Below are 24,354 nucleotides of genomic sequence, written 5' to 3' on the forward strand. Positions count from 1 at the left end.
CATGGTAAGCATTGTGGAGTAAAAAAAAAAATTAGTATGACAGTCGACAAATCCTGACATCCAATAAGTGCAGCGCAGAATGCTGCTGCTTCTAAAGTCCGATGCATGACAACCTTAACGTCTTCAATGAAGCTAGGATGGTCTTGCTGTCCATTCCTCGTTTTCGAAGTTGCCAACTTCGAAAGTGGATTTGTGGCACTGCGGGGGGGTTTTTCAAAAAAATTTTTATTGGCTGCGGCCAGATGGTGTCACGTTTTAGGCGACGCACAGTAAAAGGACCGCAACTCCCAGGACCTTCCTTCTTCCAAGCTGTAATGTCAAAGCAAATACGTGCATAGACACCCCCAAAGGCTCATCTATTACATTTCTTGACAAAGACAAAAACGGAGGACATTTTCGCTGTATTTATAGTTAACTTTAGGCAAAGCAAGGCAAGGTTTTATTCATACAGCACATTTCATACACGGGGACAACTCAATGTGCTTCACACAAGGCAGGACAAAACACCTCCAGTTCTCCAACAATTTCAACATTCGGAATCAAAGCCCAAAAAAAAAAAAAAAAAAAAAGGGCCAAAACGCACACCGACGCCATTTTAAACACATGAACAGAAAACTTGAAAAACATTTAAAACTAAAGAGATCAAAGTAGGTTTCTAAGGTAACTCAAAAAATAAATAATGAAATTGTTTATTTCACCTACATTTCATTTGTAGGAGTTTTGTTGGTTTTTGTTCGCCAAAACCCCTTTTTTTTTTTTTTTTTTTTTTTCCTCCTGCTGTCGCATATGTTAAAAGCACGTTTAAGTCTGCGGCCGCCGTAGAAAAGCAGCCAATTGTAAGTTTGCATTTGGCTGCGGTTAATGCTAACTGATAGCATGCATGTAAACCGTGGCATGAATAGGATTCATTTTTATTCTCACAAGATGGATGGCGCCGGGCGCTCAAACCAAACGTGTCGCATTAGCAATGCGCGCGCGCCGGGCGCTCGGTGTCACTAAGCATCCTCGTCAGAAATCTGACCTTTTACGCCATACATAATTGAGGGAGGGACTTTTTGTTTATTTTCTTTAGCGGCTTGCCGAGTCAAAGGCAGTCTAATTAGATCACCAATTACCATTTAATTAATTTCAGTCTGAAGTCTCATTTTGTCTGTACGCTGGAGCGAGTCCAAATGGTGAGGCAAACAAAGGCCGGCCTATTACCAGCCCGTCTGGCCTATTGTTGCAAACCTCTCCGTGTTTACGGCCGGGGAATGTGGATGAAACGAGAAACAAAGCCGGGCTAATCCTCAGCAAGACGAGTCAACGTACTATTGATGGCGTTTTGCGAGTGTGATTTATTTTGTCCGGCGTGCGCCGTAGGACTCTCCCCTTGCCACGCTTGATTTCTTCCTGTGCGCAAAAAAAGGGAATATGACCTTTTTTTTGTTTGGTTTCGCTGATAGCATTTTACAGTTGTTATCGTCCGTTAGATTCGCGGCTTCCGCTTTTGGCCCGAACCGTCAGCTCTGTGCTTTTATCGACTCAATCTAAGTTTGTTTTCATTTCACGGAGGAGTCTTTTCGACATCCTTGCGGGTGGAATTCACGCGCCATTTGGGAATAGTTCTCTTTTCTGCAAAGCGAGGCGATGTATATGTGTCACGGGTTTTCCTGCCAATTAATGGCGGGTGCAAGGGTCGGACTCAAATTTTCCACTCGGCCGCCGCTGCCGGATGGACGCCTGGCACGTGGCTCCCAGCTGCACTTGCCATAATTAGTCTACCTTGTCGTCATTATTACGTCGAGCCCCCGGCGTGCGCGCGGGGCCGCGGGCCGCGACTCGCTAGCATTGCCGGGCTGTCTTTCCGCGGGTCGAATGGAAGCGGTCGGTCTGAAGCAGAAGTCGTTCATCATCGGATCGTTCCCATCGGCAGCTTTCAGATCTGGGAAGATCATTTTCGTCTGGTAACGAAGCCAAAAACGCAATCTTGAGAAGGACACGGCTGCATTTTGCCTTCCCGTGCGGCGAGCATTCCAGCGTCGTCCCGGTGAACAGGATGAGATGGGGCGTTAAACAAACAGGCCGAAACAGGAAGGCGGAACTGGCTGACGACCGAGGAGAAGAGTCATGATATTGCCGTCACTTTTTCCACCCTTTCGATGCTTGGGGTTCATCTTTGTGTCGACCGAAGGGCGACCTGAGCTCACGTGGGTTTGCTTTTTGTTTTGTTCCATCTGCCCGTAGCTCAACTTGGTGTCCAACATTACATTGTCAAAGTCCAACCCTCCCGAAGCCTCTCCTCCACTGAGCCTGCCCCAGACCCCCACCACGCCCACGGCGCCGCTCACGCCCCTGTCACAGACTCACTCCGTCATCACAGCCAACAACCTCCACAGCATGGGCCCCATGCGACGGCGTTACTCGGAAAAATACAACATGCCCATCTCCCCAGGTACCCAAACATGCTCTTTTTGGTTTTTCCTTGACACGGTCTGGCCCCGCCTTGCTTCAAAGTTGTCATTCAAACTCGTGTCATGATGCTCATCATGTATGCTACTACACCTGCTTCTTCTTTTTTTTTTTTTTTTTTGTCATTGCAGATCTCAGTCAGAACAAAGAATTTTACATGAACGCAGATGTTCGACCACCATTCACGTACGCCTCATTAATAAGACAGGTAATGTTCTGCTTGCGCCGGGCTCGGGCCTCGGACACCGAAGGTGTACGCGTGTCAAATTGATCAGCTCGTGCACAACGGATATGGAACTCGATCTACTCGCCGTTCATTTTGCGCATTCAAGCAGGAGTCGATGCGAAGAGATGAATCTGATTTGGTGTGAATTTTTTTTTTTCAAAAAAAAAAAAACAACAACAACTTGGCTGATATGCAGTTGCTGGCTTCACCAGAATGACCCAAGTGATAGATTTTTGGAACTCAGTAAGATGTTGATTTGTCTTCCAATACCACTTAAAATTGCATCCCTTGAAACTTTGGCAAAATGTGGCGGTCTCCAAGCACTCCTCGGCCTGTTGCCAACAGCATGCGAAAGATTTTCAGGTCGGCAAAGGCGCAAGTTAACAATTTGCCGTTTGCAATATTTGTCAAAACGCGATTCGCCATCTCACGCACGCTCCCTGTAACGGCGAACGCGCGATTTAGCGCTCGCTCTTCGGGCTCCGCACTGAAGTCAGTCGGGACCTCGGCGTCTCGAGTAATTTCAATTCGGCTATTGAGGGAGCGTTTGAGTTTTTCTCTTTCTTTCTTTCTTGTTCAATTTGACTGGATGTCGACTCGACTGGTTAGTCAGCCTCGAATGACTGCGCGCAAACGAGGTTCCCCAAACATTTCACGTGATTTGCATTTCAGAGATTATAAGCAAATTCATTTCACACAACAGTAGGGACGAACCTGTTTTACGAATGCCACTCAATTATCGCTCGCTTGCAGTAATCTGGCATCTCAGGAATTAATCTGAGCTGGCCGTAATTGCTGGCCCTGTAATCTGCCTGAGAAATGTTTTTGCCTGCCCTTCGCGGACACCCACAAAAGAAAATGTATTCAAATCTTCCATTTGAATGAAAAGTGGAGGGAGGAGGGTGGGCGGGGGTTGGGGGGGGGGGGGGCGACATAAACAGCCAGTACACTTCGCACAGTCGCTCCTGCTCTTTGTTTTTCTTGCACGAACACACGCAAAACCTGCCGGCTTCTTGTGATTTATTTATCGCTTTTGTGAAGCAAGCGACATTTGAAATATTTGTTTCCTCATCCAGGCGATCCTCGAATCTCCAGAAAAGCAGCTAACACTAAACGAAATCTACAACTGGTTCACACGAATGTTTGCGTACTTTCGCCGCAACGCGGCAACGTGGAAGGTAAGGTTCCCGTTTGTCCTTTGGCTTATGTCATGTCCAAGAATGATTTCTTCGCGAACCGTCCCGACTTTGGCCAAATGCACGATAATAACCTCCTCATTCTGTTTCGATGAACCGTAAACAATGTGCCTGTAATTTGTCGGGATGTTCAGATGGTAGGTGGCTTCGCTCCACTTTCCACAGAACCGCAAATGAGCTCACACACGCACAATCCGAAACAAAACAAACAATTTAAAAAGAAGACATGAGCAAGAAAAGAAAAAAAAAAGTAAAATATGAGTGGAAAAGGCAAATTAGGAACTCAAAGCCTCTTCTAAATCCTTGGTGATCCGTCACGTGCCGCTGGATGCGACTCTCTCTATGCACACACACACACACACACACACACACACTCTCTCTCTCTTTTCCAACGGCCTCATTCTCCACGAGATAAGTATACTGTACTGTATTCCACTACTCTCGCGCTAAACTCCGTTCCAACGCCGATAGCAAAGTTAGCTTTCAAACAGCAGGATGTATTTATTGGTCTTGTCGTATTTTCAGCCTTTTTTTTTTTTTTTTAATGGAAACAAGCCATGTAAAAATCACCACGTGGGGGGTGGGCCGTGTCCATAGGACCCATATGAAAACGCTGACATGGTGAAAAACCAAAGGCACATCGTCGGGGTGTTTGGCAGTCGAAATAGAGTTTGTGCAAAAAGAATAATTATTAACTCATTCACTCCCAAAGACGTTTTTAAACGTCTTTTCAGACTTGGTCCAGAATTGGCTGGTAGTGAATGAGTTAAAGACTATCCCAGTCGTACATGTAGCAGAGATATTGCGCAGTGTAAACGTTTTATTTATTTTTATTTTTTTGTCCACCTTCAACAATCCATCTGATTTTTATCTGCGGAAGATGTGCGGAATCACACCTATTTTTCCTCTGAGTTTCAGAAAGACAGCCGTGACATTGACATTGATTACTGCGGTGGATCATGAATGTATTTCTTTTAGCCCTAACTGTATAATTCCCATCTCTATTTTTCTATTATTCTACCGCCCAGTCTTACTGAAATCAAGGACCGTATGCTGCATATCTTTTTTTTTTTTTTTTTTTGCAATGAAATGTTCCTCATGCAGAGATGTTCACTGATAGAACCTTTTTTTTTTCTCTCTCTTTCTTCTTACACAACTGCAGAATGCAGTCCGGCATAATCTTAGTCTACACAAGTGTTTTGTGCGAGTAGAAAACGTAAAAGGGGCTGTGTGGACAGTGGACGAAATAGAGTTCCAAAAGAGACGGCCCCAAAAGATCAGTGGGTAGGTTTGCTCCTTTGAGTTGCCCGATGGGAAGAGGCTGCCGCTGCCGCTGCTCCATCTCACTGTCTGTGTGCCACATCGTCCAAAGTCCCCGCTTGCTTTGGCGCGCCTCCCCTCCATGCTCTCGAAAGGCTTTTGGTGATGCCCCCATAACCCGCGATGGCTTTGGCTGATTTTCATTGTGATCCTCACCCTCTGCCCTCCTCCCTTGTGTTTTGTGTGTGTTTGTCCGTCGTCCGTGTCGTCGCACGCCGCATGGGCGTCTGGCTGCCCCGCCCCTCACCCCCCATCCCCCGCCGGTTCGCTTTCCCAGGGTGCCATTCGCACCAACCTTTCGCTGCATAAGAGCTTTGTGAGAGTAGAGGATGAGTTTGGGTCCTACTGGACCGTTGATGAGGAGGAGTTTAAGCGCGGCCGACACGTACAGCGAGGCCGCCCTCGGAAATGCGCCCTCGATGAGAACTTTGACGAGCCGCTTGTACAGTAAGCCCTTCCGCCTGAGCCAAAGCCTGGCATACACCCCCAACCCCCACCCATGCATGCACCCCCCCCCCCCCCCTGCTCCCCCATCAGTGTTGCTGTGATGCATCGATCCATCGTGCTTTTGTCTTCCAACTTAGTCTCGCTTCCCACACACTTCACCATGTTGAAAGATACTTTTGTCATACCGTCACGCCTTCATATTGTCATTGCTAGACCGGCAAGTGCATTTTGGCTCTCATGCCGAGTGCATTGATTTCTTATTAGCAAATATGATACCGCGGTTGAGAAACGCGCGCGAGGTGAGATGCAAAAAGTCGGTGGCCCTAATCCAATTTCTGTTTGCAGAAGTCCGGCCTTGGTGAAGAACATTCACACGAGCTTGGGCTACGGGCCGACCCTCTCCGCCGCATTCCAGGTGAAAAAAGAGAATTTCAAACGCGCCTCTGGGAAGTCGGGCCGATAAGGAAATCAGATATCGCCCCGCCAGCTTGATTTTCACGGCGAGCCGGATGTGTGTGAAACGAGTGACGGGCGACTGAGCATGCGCTGACAACTATCTTCCGTTCCCTCTGTTTTAATGCCCGGGGGGGGGGGCTGCCTGCATTTCAGGCTTCGATGGCAGAGAACAACATACCTCTATACACAACTGCTTCCATTGGAAGTCCCACCTTCAACTCCTTGGCAAACGCCATCCGTGAAGAGATGAACGGAGCGATGGACCACGGAAACAGCAACGGCAGCGACAGCAGCCCCGGACGCTCGCCGCCGCCGGCTATGTGAGTGGCCGGAAAACGCGTCGCATCTTCCATTCCGGGCCTGCTTTCTATGAACATAAACGATGGGGATGGGCAACGTGCGGGAGGACGACCGATCGACAAATGATGCGGCTTTGTGGGCGGAGTCGTGGCCTTCAGGGAACGGCACCTTTGACATGTTTCAAGCGGGAAGAAAAGGCCAGAGCCTCTCTGCGATTCGAACGAGCCATTTCGAAAGGTTTCTTCCCGTGATTTTAAATGAGCCCAAATCCAAATTGTGTAAACACTCTCCAAATGACGAGAGCGGCCAAGTGAGCTAACAGTTGGCTCGGACGCGGTGAAACGCGAGCCGCGACGCATGAAAACGGCGTGGAGGAGCTGCCTAAAGAAAAACAACACGAAAGCAAAACGAGTCTGGAGGACATGATTCAAAGCTCTTGTGTAGGAAAGTCGCGGTCGGCCTGCGACCGCAGCCGCCAATTCACTTGTTGAGTAGGAGTGTCTGCTAAGTTGTTTGAAGCTTAAAATAATACGGCGCAATGCATGCTTTCCAGATGTGAGCGCAGACCGCTCGTGTGCTCCGCGGGAAGACTCGCGGATGGCCTCCCGAAATTCTGCCTGCTAAAAAAAAAAAAAAAAATAAAGGTGTAGCAACAAAGCTCGGGGCCAACTAGAGGAAAGTGCCATCCCTTATCACCGCGAACATACTGTAGCTGTGAGCATGGCTGTGGAACAGGAAAGGCAGAGACAGGATGGGTGTGCTGGCCTCAAGGCAGCCTGCTTCTCCCTTCTGCTTCTCTGCGTCTCGCTTGAGGCTCACACTCGCACTCTTTTTTTCTTCTTTTTTTTCCATAATTAAGTGTATATGCTTTGTGCCAAGGCGAAACTTGTTGAATCGGTTTTCTTTCGTGTTTTATCATATCCACATAAAACTTGGTTCGGCATTTGCAGTAGTACTCACATTACGTTTGCTGAATACAAATACGTAGCCCCCCCGCCCCCCTCCATTTCTTTGCCAGTTGTAGGCAAAGCAACGTCATTTATGCGGCACATTTCATCCGCAGGGCAACGGCATGTGCTTCTCAAGCAAGCAAAGGCAAAACACCGAAAAAGACTGACAAACAGAACAGACAAAGACAAAGCAAAGAGAACAAATGTCGCTTTTTTAAAAAGAGCCTCCACTGACAAAAGGTTGAAAGACTTTTAAAAACAAAAGAAAGATAGAGTGGAATTGATTTTTAAAATGCTGGAGAGAAAAAAATGGTGTGTTGAAGTTACTCCCCTTTAATTTGTGACGTCGTTGCACAAAATAAAATGATCTGGATCTGGACACATTGTTTGAGTAGATGGAGAGTCGACTTTAAAAAAAAAAAAAACAATTGTCTGGGTCAGATGATTTAATTTTATGCTACCACTTAAAAAGCTGGAGTAAAGTCAACGAAACCGTTTTTTCAGAGTTAGAGGCGGTGAAGCATCACAGCAAAAGGGCGCTTCACCACGTTTGTTTTGAAAACTGGGCATCACCAATTGACCCGAGCCGTGCTGCTGAGCCGTTCTGACGCAATTTTACGCATTTCCTTCGTGTCCGTCGTGTGCCGACGTTTATTTTCTCGGTTCACTGCAAAAACAGGAACAACGAAATCCTATGTTCCACGGCTGAGGCGATTGTTCAGCCAAGACGTCAGCTCTCACCGCCGCTTGTTTCTTAAGTGGCCAAATGAGCGTCGGGTATCCAGAGAAGGCTCATTACAAGCCAAGTGTTGAATCGGCGCGCCGTTCAATGGGCTCGTGATAACAATTTCACGTTTGCCTTGCGGCCGCAGCCTCGCACCTCAGGCGGCAGCGGCGCTTGTGGGGTTACTTTGATGTGAAATGATCGAAAAGCTGACTTCACCCCCCCCCCCCCCCCGCGCCTTTATTTTATTTTTTCAGCATTTGCAACAAGATATGTCAGCTCATTGGCATACATTGCGATTGTGGCGCGTGGGCTTGAGGAAAGAAGCGCGTGCCGGTTCGTCCCTTGTCAGTGCGGCTAAATGAGCCTGGCGCTGGCGCAGGCGCCGGTGACGCCGCTCCGCCTCCACAACAGCGGCCGGGCACCGCAGGTTAGCGCGCGCCCGGCGGCCCCCGCAGCTGTCGCAAAATTTTTTTTTTTCCTGCTTTCTGCCACCGCTCACCGTCTCCCCTCGCGCTCTCTTCCTGCTCTGTTTGCGTAATGAGAAATTTGGCACAGCTCATCTCCTCAGCGGCTCTTTTGCCCAGACTGTGAGCTGAGCGCGGGGGGGGGCTCATGTTTTTGCCTTGTTTACAAGTGACAGCGTTATTATTCTCCTAAGGGCCCGGTTTCTTATCGCCGAGTTGTGCCGAGCGTGCGTCTGCTCTCTTCGCCCGCCTTCCCTGCCAGCGCTTTTCTTCCCTTATTGACACTTGCTTGAAAATATGCATTAATTGCGGGCTTTAAAGCGCGCGCGGCGCTGTCTGAGCGCTCTGTTTGCTCGAAGTTGATTAATGATAGAAGCCGGCTCGGGGTCATCCTCGGGAGACCCGTCTCGCTGGTTGTGCATGTTAACGAGCAGGAAGGGGGAACGCAGAGCCGCGCCGCTGATCCGCCGCCACCGGAAGGCTGACAACGGCAGCCCACTCACTCGGCAGAGTCCATTCTCTCCCGTGGCCGTCTCGCGTGGTTAATCTTCCTCATTTATCAATTCTAAGTGAATACCCTGTTCTCGGTCGCCGTGAAAATGAAAAGAGCGTGGAGCCGCGCCCGCATCAGAAGAAAGCTGCGATGATCATTGGCTCCAGGAGGGCTCCTCGAAGACGGCGGGCGTTTTGTTTCCCTTCTTTACAGTCGGTGTGAAAGCTTCGGCGAAAGAGCAAAGCGCATTTTCTCATTTTGCTCCGCTCTTCCAGGCACCACACCAGCATCAAAGAGGAACCACTGGACCCCGAGGACCACGACGGACCGCTCTCCCTGGTTACGACTGTCAACCACAGTCCCGATTTCGACCACCACAGAGATTACGACGACGACGACGACCAGGGCCATGACGACATGCTGTGAAGTTTGGCGCGTCCGTCCGGGAGACAAACAATGGACAGCAAATCACAAGACGCCGATGGCCACCGTTGCCAAGTATCTTTTCAGTAGTGCCATAAAAAAAAAATTTAAAAAACAACAACAAAAAAACCCCTTCGCAACACACAAAACATCCCACGAGTGGGTTCCTTTTCCTCCCCGGTCACTTTTTACATTGGATCGGCGTCAAAAATGGACGTTGATTTTGACTTTTGAAGACGGACGAATGGGCTCGGTACGTTGGCGACGCGCTTGCCTCACAGGTGACAGGTCAGAAGGGGACAAGAGACCCTCTCCACGCAGCCAGGACTGTGACAGGGTTACATCTACACCCCCCCCCCCCCCCCCAACCACCATCCCCACAACATGCCCGTCTCACGGCACATATTTTGACAGAGACCAAGTGACTGACTGACGTGTCATTTCGGGGGATGTGCTTTCACTGCCTTCAATACATCGCAACGAGTCCTTCTACTGTGAGAGAGGTTTGTTTGTTTGTTTGTTTTTCTCGGTTGGGGGGACGGTTTGATCAGCACGATGTCTTTCCATCAGCCAATGCTGTTATTGATGTTGTCTTTTTTTTTTTTTTTTGTCTTTTCTCGAAACTCATCAGACCTCATGTCCATGCTGTGGAGATTGTGCGTGTGTGTTCTGCACTTGATGATGAATGTTTATGATTTCCTCTGATGTTGTTCTTTCGAAGAAAAAAAAAACAATGTCTGACACGGTGTATCTTTTTTTTTTATCATGTAAAGAAAAACAATTGTAGCCTGAGCGTTTCCCCCCTTGGCCTCCTCCTATCATGAAGTTCCACCAGCGAGGCAGCATTCCGATGATGAAGGCGCTCTCTATGCATCGATGAAGTTTCATTGAACCTTTGAATACATGAGCGCAAAATTACACCGGTTCGGACGCATCCTTACGACGTTTCACTTTCAAAATGGCCGAGCACGTTGAGCCGCAAGGCAATTTCTGATCACTTCCGAGCAGCGGGCAGTTTCATCAGGGGGCGGGGGGAATGAAAACGGCAGGTGTGCCACCGGCCAGATCAAAATTCAGACTCATTCCGGAACACGCTTGATGATTCTAACTTCGGTCCATCTTAAAGATAAAGATTCATTCCCTGTTTTGTTCGGTGTGGAGGCATGACTCGTTTGACCTGAGCGCAAGTCCGCAGCACTTGAAATGTTTTCTTTCGTTGAAGGGAAAAAGGGTCCGAAACATTCCGCTTTTGTACCTCGGTGAGGAAGGTCTGAAGACGGCGGTCTTATCTACTCGGTGAAATTCGAAACGCGGGCCAACCACTTTTGAATTTGTTCTTGTTCATTCCCGGTAGAATTGCAAACGGTATTTATTTGCCGGTTGGGAAACGCTGAGTGCTAAATAAAAATTGTGTTGCGACACGACCAAAGAGACACCGTGCAACAAAATTACCAACCGAGGCGGCTCTGACCATCTATCGCGACCAAATTAGGGAAATTTGTATTCTTTAGAAGTGAGCAGAAGAGGCGCTAAGTGAGTCATCAAAAAAATTGATATTCCAGGGAATGGAGAAAAAAATAGATCTGTGAGACCAATGTTGGAAGGGTTCTTTCTGTCAAGTGGGCCGCACGATGTTTCCTTCATGGATTGCGTCGTCATGTCTATCATTTTTGAATGATTGCATGCCTGTTTTGAGATGTTTTTGCATCCTGACTGGGTTCCAGTGTACCCCAAACATTGACTTGATTGATTGTTTTTAAGTTTCTGTATTACTTTTTATATTAAAAAAAAAAAGAGAGAGAGAAAAGAAAAGAAAAGCACTCCTGTCAACTATTAAGTACAAGGTACTTTGTGACAGTTACTGTTATCGATTACGCCACTGGGAAGAAAAAAAAAGTTTTGTGTTGAATTTACTCCATTTTATTTTGTTGTCATTTTTGCACGAAATGAAATCGTCCTGATCCAGGTACGTATTTGAAGCGGACTTCACATCCGCGATCTGGATCCAGACGGTTTTATTTTGTATTTTATTTTGAGGACATAAAATGGAGTAGATTCAACATGCGTTATTATTATTATTTTTTTTTTTCCCAGCATACCTTTTAATGCTCAAACGAGGCAAGTCGCCCAGTCTGTGGGAGGGGTCAGGACCAGTCTGACGGATCGTGACAACGTGGTCAGCTCGCCCACCACCCTGCACTCTCGGCCTCAATTGTTTTCTGTTGAAAACAGGGAAGGGCGACGCGAGAACGTTCTCAGCGTGTGTAGCTTGACATTTCTAAAGATGACAACATGAGAAAGCAATCGATGGGAAATGATTCGTTTAGTTTGACTCCGTTGTCTTACATGTTGAGTCTGATCCCGTCGAAACAAAAATGGAGAAAATCATCTGGTTCCATCAAATTTTAAGGGAGCTCAGTTAAGTTTGCGTCAGTTGAGATCCCATCTCGATCCCTCTCTCGAAAGGATACATTTGCGCCGTTGCTTCATCCCGACGACTTTGTATCGGCCGTATGGACTAAACTGCTGCACGTATTTCGGCTATAAAATTGCGCTGCACACGGGTGAAAAAAGTCAGAGGAAATCGTCAAGGCAGATGTGGGGAGCTAGGGGAATCTTGCCCGCCATTTTGGATTTTCAACTGTAATACTTTTTATTTCATTGACTTTAGAATTTTTGTGCAGATGCTGTCCCTTTTTTTTGGGGGGGGGGGGGGGGGTTCTCTTTTTGATACTTCCTTTTGGTCTGTCCACTGCCCTCTGCGCTAGAGGCGGCCGCGCAGCCGTACGTCCGCTCGAAAACGGAGATGTGTGGCATGACAAAGGGAAGGGAAGGGCCTTCAGGTTGAAGCGGTCCGTCCAAATCCAAGGCTGCATCACGCTCATCATATTTTTGATGGGGCTCAAAGGAAAAAGACAAATAGGCGGTGCCAAGGCGTAAAACGTGGAAAGACTATTGTTACAGACTTGTTTTCTTTGTTTTGGGTTTTTTTTTTCCAAGAGAAAAAAGAAAATCGTCAGCGGTGCATCCCTGAGTCGCCCTTCCCATCTTTTTTTTTTTTTTTTCAGATTGAAGGTTTCATGATTGATGGACAGAGGTCACCGCTCTTTGTCAGCTTGTCTTGTCGCCTCACTCTGAGCTAAGAAGCCATTAATTCTTTTTTTGTTTTGCCATCCGCCGTCAGCCATTCGGCCCCCTGCAATTGCCTTTTGTGCAGAGGGCGGCTGGTGGGAGGGGCCCCGTTCTCATCTTGCAGTCGTGCGTGTTTAATTTATTTGAGGGTGAACCATGTCTTTTCCTTGTTTTTTTCTGTTTTTTTTAATAGAGACATATTTTTGCGCCTCTCTTCATAAGTGCGTCACCTCCTCATTTCTTGTCTGAACTGATGCAGACTCTGTTGTCGTCAGTGCCAACTACTGACGTGAGCGCTCGAAACATGCAATAAAATGCTGGTTGCTCTCAGTCCGTTTCTTCTCATTTTCTGTTTGTCTGCCGGGCTTTCAGTTTACGGACTCAAACTTGTTGTGCAATAGTGACATAGACCAGGGGTCCCCAACCGCCGGGCCGCGGACCGGTACCGGTCCTCGGGGCATTTGGTACCGGGCCGCACAATAAGAACTTACATTAATTCCGTCGTATTTATTTTGGAATACGAAAGATATTTTATTTTGAAAAATTACCGGATTCTCCGTTACATTTGGCTGTGTCACTTGACTCACGTCAAACCACGCTTCTCCGTCACGTGACTGATTACGCTAAAAACAAAACACCAGAGCTTGCTAAATGAGTAAAATAAACTGCTGGAGATCGCAAATGACGGCGGCCTCAAAAGTACGTTCGAGACAACAACTCTGCCGGTGTTCTGGATTCAAGTTATGGCTGAACACTCTGAGATCGCCACAATAGCACTGTTGCCATTTCCGACATGCTACCTGTGTGAGGCGGGGGTTTTGTGCAGCAACGGCGACTAAAACAAAATGACGAAGTAGACTCGACATGAAGCACACACTTCAGGTGTCATTGTCTCCTATTACCCCGAGATGGGACCGCCCGCTTACAGAAAATCAAGCTCGGCGCTCGCACTGATTCAGCATTGTGGTGAGTTGAGATTTTCATGCACTTTGAATTTGTGTTGTATCGTATTTTGAAAGCATTAAGACCGTAGCGATCAGAGTGTTGCGGCCAAATTGGACGCTCCTCGTGTTTATCTCGAAAACCCCCCAGTGTTCATGCAGCTCTTAGCATAGCTTTCACACAGGTGAAAGCTTTTATTGAACCAGAAGGTTTGACAGTTGCCGATGCGCCCGCGGTTACAGGAGGACCTGAAATGTCACGGCGGTGCCACCGGGTTTAAGTTGGCCGCTATTTTCTGTGTTTGTCATCGCAACTCCCAATCTCTGCCACAACATGAAATTATTTCACCATGAAAACGAGGCACTTTTTCCCAACAGCAATTTCGGTCACGGCGTTTGATAAGTTGTAAATTGTGGCGGCGTAAAAAAGTGCGGGAAGATGAGGGCGTGCGTCTTGGTGAGCGCGAGCGCTAGCTAATGCCGATGACCAAGACTTCTATAAGACGGTATTACGAGCGAGGCTGCGCAGGTCACGCTTGGCCACTAAACATGAGGCAAAGATCAAGTGGAAGCACTTTTCATCTTGTGAAACAAGTCATTACAAACACTTGCATTGATTTGTTCAAAAGCTTGAGGTGACATAAATTGTTTCTTGCTTAGCTTAGAGCGCCAACACATAAATGTCAAGAGATTCATTCATTAGGGCTTTTGAACAGGACGATTGAGTGTGGGGGAGGGGGGGGGGGAAATAAATCAAATGCCGAGCTACCTCGTCACAGTATGTGCTGCACGATTGGGCTTCCACGGTTGACCACAGTTTGACTCGCCGCTGGTTCCAACAAGAGTAAAGACAAATTGGAAAGGTTACTCTGAGTTATTGTATCAAATAATATGAATAAATACCCAGTCAGCAAAGGCACCTGGCCCGGATTCGGCATGAAGCTGGCACAGCTGGCCTTGAGTCGGCACTGGCATAATGCATGTGGGCCGAACACGGCCCAGGAGTGGCAAAGGAGGCACTGGCTTGACTCTGGCAAACCAGATGAGGGCCAGTTGTGGAGTGAAGTATTTGGGCCAGAAATCAATTTACAACTCCGGCCCGTATATGGCCAACCAGTATAGAGCCACCCTTAAATGCAGTTTCAGATTTATTTTTTCAACACACAGCCTTGTTTTACAATTGCACACCGATGCGGAATTCCATTCATCACACACACACACACACACACACGAGGTTCAATCAGGCCCGCAGGATAATTTAAAAATGAAAAAAAATGCAGAAAAGTTTTGACCAGAGAAGACAACAGCAGCCTCAGTCCGTCACTGAGACAGACCCATGACAGCAGACGCTATCAATAGCACTCTCACATTTACACATTTAATAGCACTCTCCTGAGTTTGTAAGGTGTAGGCAGGGATTACATTTAGATTTTATATGCACGTGTAAATGGTTTAAAACTTCCTTTCTTTATAAATCTTGTTTAATCATAAAGTGCGTTACTATATTTTTCAATACCAATTACTTGTTAAAGTTTGTACAATCAATGGGATCAGTTGCAATGCATATATGTGAATGATAAAAGTAAATTGCACATTTGTTGAAGGAAATGTAAGGTGCTTCATGAAATGTTTTGTAAAAGATACGTTCAATTTCAACATTTTCCAAATGTTCTTGTGCTTCTTCATACCAAAACAAAGGAAAGACATATTGTTTTGGTTGTTTATAGCAAAGTATGGTATCATTTTAATGGTCCGGCCCACTTGACATCTACTGAGGCCGTATGTGGCCCACCATGTGAAATGAGTTTGACACCAGTGATGTATAGTAAGGCGTTTTTAGCCGAAAAAAACCCCCGACCATGTATAGTAAGGTGTTTTTAGCCGGAAAAAAAAAGACCATGTATAGTAAGGCGTTTTTAGCCGGAAAAAAAACCGACCATATATATAGCAAGGCGTTTTTAGCCGAAAAAAAACCCAGACCATGTATAGCAAGGTGTTTTTAGCCGGAAAAAAAAAAGACCATGTATAGTAAGGCGTTTTTAGCCGAAAAACCCCCACCATGTATAGTAAGGCGTTTTTAGCAGAAAAAAGGGACCATGTATAGTAAGGCGTTTTTGGACCAATTTTTTAGCCAAAAAAAATGACCAAGTATAGTAAGGCCTTTTTGGACGAAAAAAACGATCATGTATAGTAAGGCGTTTTTGGACAAAATGTTTAGCCGAAAAAAACGACCATGTATAGTAAGGCATTTTTAGCCGAAAAAAAACGACCACATATAGTAAGGCCTTTTTACCTGAAAGAAACGACCATGTATAGTAAGGCGTTATAGGACAAAATTTTTAGCCGAAATAAACGACCTTGTATAACAAGGCGTTTTTAGCCCAAAAAAACGACCATGTATAGTCAGGCGTTTTTAGCCCAAAAAAAAAAAGACCATGTATAGTAAGGCCTTTTTGGACGAAAAAAAAGACCATGTATAGTAAGGCGTTTTTAGCCGAAAAAAACGACCATGTATAGTAAGGCGTTTTTAGCCGAAAAGAAACGACCATGTATAGTCAGGCGTTTTTAGCCGAAAAAAATGACCATGTATATTAAGGCCTTTTTGGACGAAAAAACCGACCATTTTTGGACGAAATTTTTAGCCGAAAAAAACGACCATGTATAGTAAGGCGTTTTTAACCCAAAAAAACGACCATGTATAGTAAGGCGTTTTTGGACGAAATTTTTAGCCGAAAAAAACGACCATGTATAGTAAGGCCTTTTTGGACGAAAAAAACGACCATGTACAGTAAGGCATTTTTGGACAAAATTTTTAGCCGAAAAAAACGACCATGTATAGTAAGGCGTTTTTAGCCCAAAAAAAACGACCATGTATAGTAAGGCGTTTTTAGCCGAAAAAAAACGACCATGTATAGTCAGTTTTTGCCGAAAGAAACGGCCATGATTAATAAAAAAACTCAACTCCACTGCTCTATGTGGTTCTTTGGCTCAGTGGTAGAGTGATGGAGTGCCACACCAGAGGTTGAGTGTTTGATCCCTCACCATATACAACTTATTTGAGGAAAAACACAAAACAACCCAAATGTTCATTGAGGTGTGTTAGCTCAGTGGTAGAAAGCTGAAGTCCCAAATCCAGCGGTTGGGTGTTTGATTCCCAGTGTTTGCAACAAGGTCACATCTTTCTTCCAAAACCGCTGGATTTGGGACTTCAGCTTTCTACCACTGAGCTAACCCACCACAATGAGCCTTTGGGTTGTTTTGTGTTTTTCTTCAAATAAGTTGTATACGGTGGTTAAAGAGTAGACGTTGTTGCAACAACCAGGGATCGAACACTCAACCTCTGGTGTGGCACTCCATCACTCTACCACTGAGCCAAAGCACCACATAGAGCAGAGGAGTTGTGTTTTTATATTAATCATGGTAGTTTCTTTGGGCTAAACTGACGGCATGGTCGTTTTTTTCGGCAAATAATTTCATCCAAAAATGCCTTATTATACATGGTCGTTTTTTTCATCCAAAAAGGCCTTACTATACATGGTCGTTTTTCGGCGAAAAATTTCATCCAAAAATGCCTGACTATACATGGTCGTTTTTTTCGGCTAAAAAGGCCTTAAGAGACATGGTCGTTTTTTTCATCTAAAAATTTCGTCCAAAAATGCCTTACTACATGGTCGTTTTTTTTTCGGCTAAAAAGGCCTTACTAGACATGGTCGTTTTTTTCGGCTAAAAATTTCATCCAAAAATGCCTTACTATACATGGTCGGTTTTTTTTCGTCCAAATAGGCCTGACTATACATGGTCGTTTTTTTTCGGCTAAAAGCGCCTTACTATACATGGTCGTTTTTTTCGTCTAAAAATTTCGTCCAAAAATGCCTTACTATACATGGTCGCTTTTTTCGTCCAAAAACGCCTTCCTATACATGGTCGTTTTTTTCGGCTAAAAACGCCTTACTATACATGGTCGTTTTTTTCGGCTAAAAATTTTGTCCAAAAATGCCTTACTATACATGGTCGTTTTTTTTTCATCCAAAAAGGCCTTACTATCGATGGTCGTTTTTTTCGGCTTAAAATTTCGGTCAAAAACGCCTTACTATACATGGTCGTTTTTTTCGGCTAAAAACGCCTTATTATACATGGTGGGGGTTTTTCGGTCAAAAACGCCTTACTGTACATGGTCGTTTTTTTCGGCTAAAAATTTCATCCAAAAATGCCTTACTATACATGGTCGTTTTTTTACGGCTAAAAAGGCCTTACTAGACATGGTCGTTTTTTTCGGCTAAAAATTTCGTGCAAAAATGCCTTACTATACATGGTCGTTTTTTTCGTCCAAAAACGCCTGACTATACATGGTCGTTTTTTTTCCGGCTAAAAACGCCTTACTATATATACATGGTCGTTTTTTTTGGCTAAAACCGCCTTACTATACATGGTCGTTTTTTTCGGCTAAAAATTTTGTCCAAAAATGCCATAGTCGTTTTTTTCGGCTAAAAAGGCCTTACTATACATGGTCGTTTTTTTGGGCTAAAAACGCCTTACTATACATGGTCGTTTTTTTTCGGCTAAAAACGGCTCATCGTTCACTCTTTGTACCGGCTCGTTCGCGACCGACACCTCACTTGTGAAAATGTAGGTGATTGAACAGTCAGAGGTGCTGCCAAAAAGAACCCTTTCTGCACTGAAATACAATGAAATTAATTTTGATTCCGTTTGCTGCAATACAAACCAGATACTTCATACTTGACCATAAAGCTAACCTACTTCAAACCTAACCCTAGTGTGAAACCTTGACCGTAGTTTGAAACCCTACTTGGAAACCCTAACCTTTCATTTAAAACCCTAATCGGAATTTCTAATCTATTTTAAACCCTAGTGTGAAACCCTACTTTGAAACCCTGCTCCTGTCACGTTGCAAGGTGGTGGTGGACCCCAAAAGGCAGGCAGGAGGGAGGAGCAGGGTAAACTTGACGAATTGTATTTAATAAAACACAGAGAAAACTGAATCCAAAACAAAGTGCTAACAACCAAAACGAATCCAAAGTAGCAAAACAAAACCATGACTGTGGCAAAAAAAAACTAACAGGAACAGAACCATGACAGAAACAAACATGACAGTTGCAAGCAAACAAACAATGACCCGACACTGAGTGGTTGTGCCGGGAGTCCTTTTAAACAATTACAAAACGACCAACAGGTGTGCAGCTGCAGGGAGAGCCCTACAGTGCCACCTGTTGGTCACAAACCGAAACATGACAGCTCCTAGTTTGAAACCCTACTTGGACACCCGAATCCTGGTTTGAAACACTATGTTAAACCCCTAAATCTAATTTGAAAGCCAGACCCCAGATTTAATTCCTATTTTGAAACGCTAACCCTAGATTTAAACCCCATTTGGAAACCCTAACCTAATTGTGAAACCCTAATCCTATTTTAAAAGCCTCCTATGAGATCTATTTTGAAATTAGATGCTTTTTTTGTTCCCGTTTCCTTAGAATGTGACAACGTCATGCAAGCAACGAAAACGTCCACCTGCCCCGATTTGCACAATTTGAAGCGTCTCCTCCACGGACCGCAGCAGTCACGGCCGGCCGCGTCCCGATTTTGTGGCGTGGCAACGAGCAGCCCTGCAGTGTTTGCTTTTCACGGTTTGCTGTAAAAAAAAAAAAGTGTTTATGAAGCCGGGCTGCGGGGCCCTGCCGCGCATGTCATTACATTCCAATTATTTGTCCATCTCCGATATTGTAAAGCGGTACTTAGCCCATCAGTTAAATTGACACAGTGCACGGCTTGGTTTACTCTGTAATTAAAATGCGTCGCGTTAATTAGATGATGAGTACTTTATTCCGGAGCTCCCGTGTTTGGGCTCCTCTGCGGCTCGCCGTTTGGATCACGAGTTGCCAGACGCTTCGCTAATCAGCCCTTGTTTTCTTTCAATTACCACCTGCTGTTCAAAAGGCACGCATCGTTGCCCCCGCCCCTGCGCGCGCGCGCACACGCACACACAACCGTGCGGCCGGGCCGGAGAAAACACTCAGTAATTCACGCGCGGGCAGGATTCGAAGGCGCGGGCAGATCTCAAAGCGAGTTCAGGCAATTAAAATTAAAAAAAGAGAACCAAAGGAAGATGAAAGTCTAAAGGTGCTTATCACATCAGTTAGCCGAGATGGCGTGTGTGTGTGTGTGTGTGCGTGTGTAAACGGGGATAATTACCCTCATCGTCTCTGCGCTCGCCAGCTGAGGGTGAACAGTCGGCAGCTGTTGCTTCCAACCATGACACCGCAACATGAAGGCGACAGATTCTAATGTGATGACACATGACGCCTTGGAAAGCCAATCCTTTCCACAAGCTTGACCGACTAGATTGGTTTAAGATGGATGTTGATATTGGTTGTGGTGGTCCAGCCTCGCAGTGCAGAGGTGCCGGGTTCAATTCCAGCTCCGACCTTCCTGTGTGGAGTTTGTATGTTCTTCCCGGGCCTGCGCGGGTTTTCTCCGGGTACTCCGGTTTCCTCCCACATTCCAAAAACATGCGCGGCAGGCTGACTGAACGCCCGACATTTGTCCTTCGGTGTGAGTGTGAGCGCGGATGGTTGTTCGTTTCTGTGTTCCCTGCGATTGGCTGGCAACCGGTTCAGGGTGTTCCCCCGCCGACTGCCCGAAGACGGCTGGGATAGGCTCCGGCACCCCCCTTGTGAGGACTAAACGGATTGGAAAATGGATGGATGGATATATTGATTGTCTGGATTTCATTCTCTGAATCCCATGTGAGGTTTTTTTCCTCCCCTCTGAATTGAATCCTATTTTTCATTACGAAAAAAGAAAAAGAAACAACGGAGCGAGCTATCTTTGCAGGCTGTCCTGAGCAGTGTTTACCTGCAGTGCAGTTTGATGAAGGAAGCAGCTTCTGCTTTTACACCGATGCCCCCGCTAATCTATATGATTGGCATGCTAATTTCTCTGATGCTGCCATTCAAAACACAAACATGAAATGTTGGTTTTAGTACGGGGAGACCTGGTAGAGTGAATTTCAAGGGCTTATTCAAATATTTCATTAAAATGTAAATTTTCCACAAGGCCGTTTGGCTAGCTGTGCACAAGGCATGACTTGCCAGGTTATAAACTTACAACTGCATTTCTCTTTCCGACGTCAATTAATCGGCGGGGTTGTTGCGCTCGCCTTGTTTCATCAACGCCGACAAATACATCGTATGCAACAGGAACTTGGCGGACTTTATGACTGGTGAGAAAGGAAAAGACGAGCTGGGGCATTGAGTGGATTTCGCTTTGTCCAGCGTTTGTGCAGCCAGGTGGACTTGCTGGGCGCTGTGAGCGGCAGGCGAGGGGTGCCCGGCGTTTTTTTTTTTTTTTTTTGGTTTCACACGGGCCCTTGTGTAAGCAGAAAACACACCATGTCAACACTCTGCGTTGCTGTACTGCATTTTTTTTTCAGGTGTCTTTACCTCACTGGAGGTTTTATGTTTCTGACCGCTTCCGACTTTCACTTCACACATTTGAAAACAGATGTCTGTACTCTCTATTCCTTGTCAAAATAAGCCTGTTGAGTTTTTCAAACTAAATTCATCTGGATCTAGACATTTTCATCAGTAGATGTGTCGTCTGCTTACAGAAGGTGTCTGGATCCAGGAGATTTTAGTTTGTGCAACCACTTGCCGCAATAAAACTCAGCACACCATTCAAAAAAAAAAAAAAAATGCAGTGACCAACACTTGATCACAGGCGCTCAGGAGGCGGGAAAAAAATCGGGACGGAGTTGACATGGTTCCAATTCGACGCAGGTTTCTGCTGAAAGTAAGTCATTTCAAACTAAAAAGAAAAACATGAACGTGGTGACAATCGCTCTTGATCGTGTGCATGTGCTGCGAGAGGCCGAGTACGCTCCGCTCACAACTCTGCTTTTTTTTGGGGGGACTCTGATAACTCGACGACACATTTGAACAACTTTCTGAGTTCCCAAACGGTCGGAGCGTATTTCCTAACGCATCCACAATGAATGAAGACGAGTTTCGGTGGTGACAAGCTCTAACGTTCATTGTCTGTTTTTGGGGGGCTTTGGGGGGGGTCCAAAAAATGAGCAAAATAATAATAAACCGGTCTGACTAAGAAGGAAATTAAACAGTAAGAAATGCTCACCAAAAAGTGAGACAGACCTGCAGCAGATACAATCGAAAACTCGGCGATAGAGTGAAGCCAGAATAAGCAAAGTGCATAGCAACGGAACACTGGATTTACTTTTCCCGATTGTCATGAAGTACTTTTCGGAATCTGCCCTTTGTGATATTTTACTTGTGTCCAAAAGTCGAATGGGGGCTTGGACCAGAATGAATCATGATATGCGGTTTTTTTTTGGGGGGGGGGTTGCCCATATGGCTTCTCCTGTTGACTGGGAATCCTGTTCCAGCAGACTCGGGGTGAGAGACGGGGTCCACTCGGCAGTAAGTCGACTGAGGGATCGGGACAAACAACCGCTTTGTCGTTTTGACACAACGTGGAGGCTTGAGCGAAACGGCGGTGCGACGCCTTCTGGAACACTTCCCCTGAGCTCGCGAATGTGAATATCGCGGGCTTCTATTGACTTTTTGCGTCTCGCGCCTGACAACATGCCGGCGCGCACGACAAGCCCCGGAGGCTCCGTCGGCAGCTCTGCCACTTGTTTTTCATCTCAGCGTTTGTGCTCGTTGCATGCCGGCAGATAAATCAACGGATAAACAGTTGTGTGTTGACTTTCAGGGTGGCTGTCTGGCGTCGGTGTTTGCACTCGCTTTGTCGTGATGAGCCGCCGAGAAGTTTCGTGCGAAGAACCTGCGGGTTGCGGCATCCATCGCTCAAGGTTTCGCGCCTCCATCGCTTGATTTCTTTATTTATCTTCTCGTTGTTAACTTGTTGGCGGGAAGAAGACGAAATGGTTGCAGGTGCTGATGAAAATAAGAGCCATCCATCATTATTTATTAGGCGTGAAAAAAGATACACAATAATGTAATTTAATCGCTCGGCAGACAATTATTTCCACATATTGATAAGATCATGCGGAAAGTGCCACGAATCCTAATATGATGTTTGCTCTCATTGGTGGATGATACAACCCGAACAAATCACGTAATTGTATCACGGAGGAAATCGGATTATTTGCTCATGCCGACATTATAATCGCAATCGGCTGCAGACGACGGGATCATATTATTTGGCCGTGCTTAACTAGTTACAATTTGCATTAACTGATTCCGTGTGGATCGCAATAAAGGATCTTGGCGCCCCCTGTTCACTTTCTCATTACAGACCCTCGTGAGATTGAAAAAAAAAAAAAAAAAAAAAACATAACGTAATGATTCTGAGTTGAAGAAGAAAACTTTTACACCCAGTTCTCGAACAAGAGTTTCATGCAATCGTCCGTCCTTGCAGATTTTTAGCCAGTTTAACGACGTGTGTGTGTGTGTGTGAGGTCCAAGGTTAGAAACAGTGCCCAGTCGCAATGCGGGAAAGAAAACATTTTGACGAGAGAGGAAAATGCTTGAAGGATTTTTGCATGGGGGTGTGGCGATGGGAGCTCGCCCGATGATTAACATGAATGAAGCGGGCGCTTGATGCAGCAACTGTCAGGCCGCATCAGGCTACCGCTCTAAACCTCCTGAGAGAGAGGGGGGCCAAATGACGAATTGGGCCCGCCCGTGCACAATGAGAGCCTCCACGAGTGTCTTTGCGACATTGTGAGGATGTTTTATTGATGACTCATTAACAGTCGTCCAGCAGCGTGATCCGCTCAGACGACGCAAAGTGTAATCACATTAAAACCTGCTTTATTATTAATGCGACGGCCCGAATTCATCTCGGCAGACAAGATGTACATATTTTAGTGTCTCATTTGAATTCTTACAGCAAACGCACACCTAAAAACCATCAGGACGCAGTAATGATGGGTTTGTTTATTTATTTATTTATTTATTTTCATTGTTTGTTGTTGTTGTTTTTTTTAATGAACGTGTTACAGCCGCTGTTACCGGCGGAGGTTGAAAGACGAAAAAAAGGTGGTGGAGGTGGTGGTGGTGGGGTGCTTGCTGTTTATTCTGTTTGATTGTGAAGCGCGCGGCGTCCCACAGCTCGTCCCCGTCGAGAGGCGAGCAGAAAACACGCTGGGAGAAGGCGTCATCCGACACCAGCGGCTAGAAGACTGTTTGCAAGTCATTAGTGGTTTGTAAACGATATTTGTTCCCATGTGACACTCCTCCCCCTTTGGAATGGTTTTCCAAATAATAACGGCCACTGAAACGAGGGGGCCCTCATGTCGCGATGATGCTCCATAAGCTGGCAGGGAAAACAACAAAGCGACGGAGCCGGCCGGATGTTTGGGCTGCTGTCAGACATTTGGCACAAAGGTTCTTGACGATAAACATGACGCGCATGATTGTTCCGCTCTCATCTCAATCTGACCCGTGGAAACGACTTACGCTGAGAAGCGGCAATTCCACGCATAACATTTGGTTTGGCCGCATCCTCGAGGATGAAAACAAAACATAAAGATATTGAGACTGCTGATGATGAAAGGGCGTTGTACATGTTTGTGTTTTTGGCCTTCTTTCACCCGTTGCCTTCACAGATTGATGGCAGAAGTCATTTTGTTTTAGTGACACGTACTGAATTAAAAATGGTTCTCAAAAATGACATTCTGAAACTAAATCTGTCTTTGCAGAGGTCTAATTTGTCGTTTGAAAACGATCTTAGTGCTACAACTCAACTCAAGCGGATTTTCTTGAGCACTTTAAAACAACCACCAAAATAATTCAGACGACAACAATAATTAATAACGAGGACAATAACA

General features: G+C 45.9%; 1 protein-coding gene across 8 annotated transcripts in view; it reads left to right on the forward strand.

Annotated features, from left to right (window-relative positions):
- LOC147201869 (forkhead box protein P1-B-like) overlaps positions 1 to 12,915 on the forward strand; it is a 110,607-nt gene extending 97,692 nt beyond the window's left edge. For 7 of the 8 annotated variants that reach the window (XM_086117677.1, XM_086117676.1, XM_086117678.1 and 4 more), the window contains 7 exons: positions 2,227 to 2,434; positions 2,583 to 2,659; positions 3,754 to 3,855; positions 5,036 to 5,157; positions 5,986 to 6,055; positions 6,250 to 6,416; positions 9,306 to 12,915. In XM_086117677.1, the coding sequence (XP_085973803.1) occupies positions 2,227 to 2,434; positions 2,583 to 2,659; positions 3,754 to 3,855; positions 5,036 to 5,157; positions 5,986 to 6,055; positions 6,250 to 6,416; positions 9,306 to 9,456 (897 nt within the window). In that variant the 3' untranslated portion in view covers positions 9,457 to 12,915. Of the gene's footprint in view, positions 1 to 2,226; positions 2,435 to 2,582; positions 2,660 to 3,753; positions 3,856 to 5,035; positions 5,450 to 5,985; positions 6,056 to 6,249; positions 6,417 to 9,305 lie in introns of those variants that run through there. The other variant, XM_086117683.1, reaches the window with a different exon arrangement.
- Positions 12,916 to 24,354: the final 11,439 nt, after the last annotated feature.

Source organism: Hippocampus guttulatus, chromosome 8, assembly GCF_054856545.1.
Source record: "Hippocampus guttulatus isolate MCC_2025c chromosome 8, RoL_Hgut_1.0, whole genome shotgun sequence".
In the NCBI taxonomy this organism is placed as follows: domain Eukaryota; kingdom Metazoa; phylum Chordata; class Actinopteri; order Syngnathiformes; family Syngnathidae; genus Hippocampus; species Hippocampus guttulatus.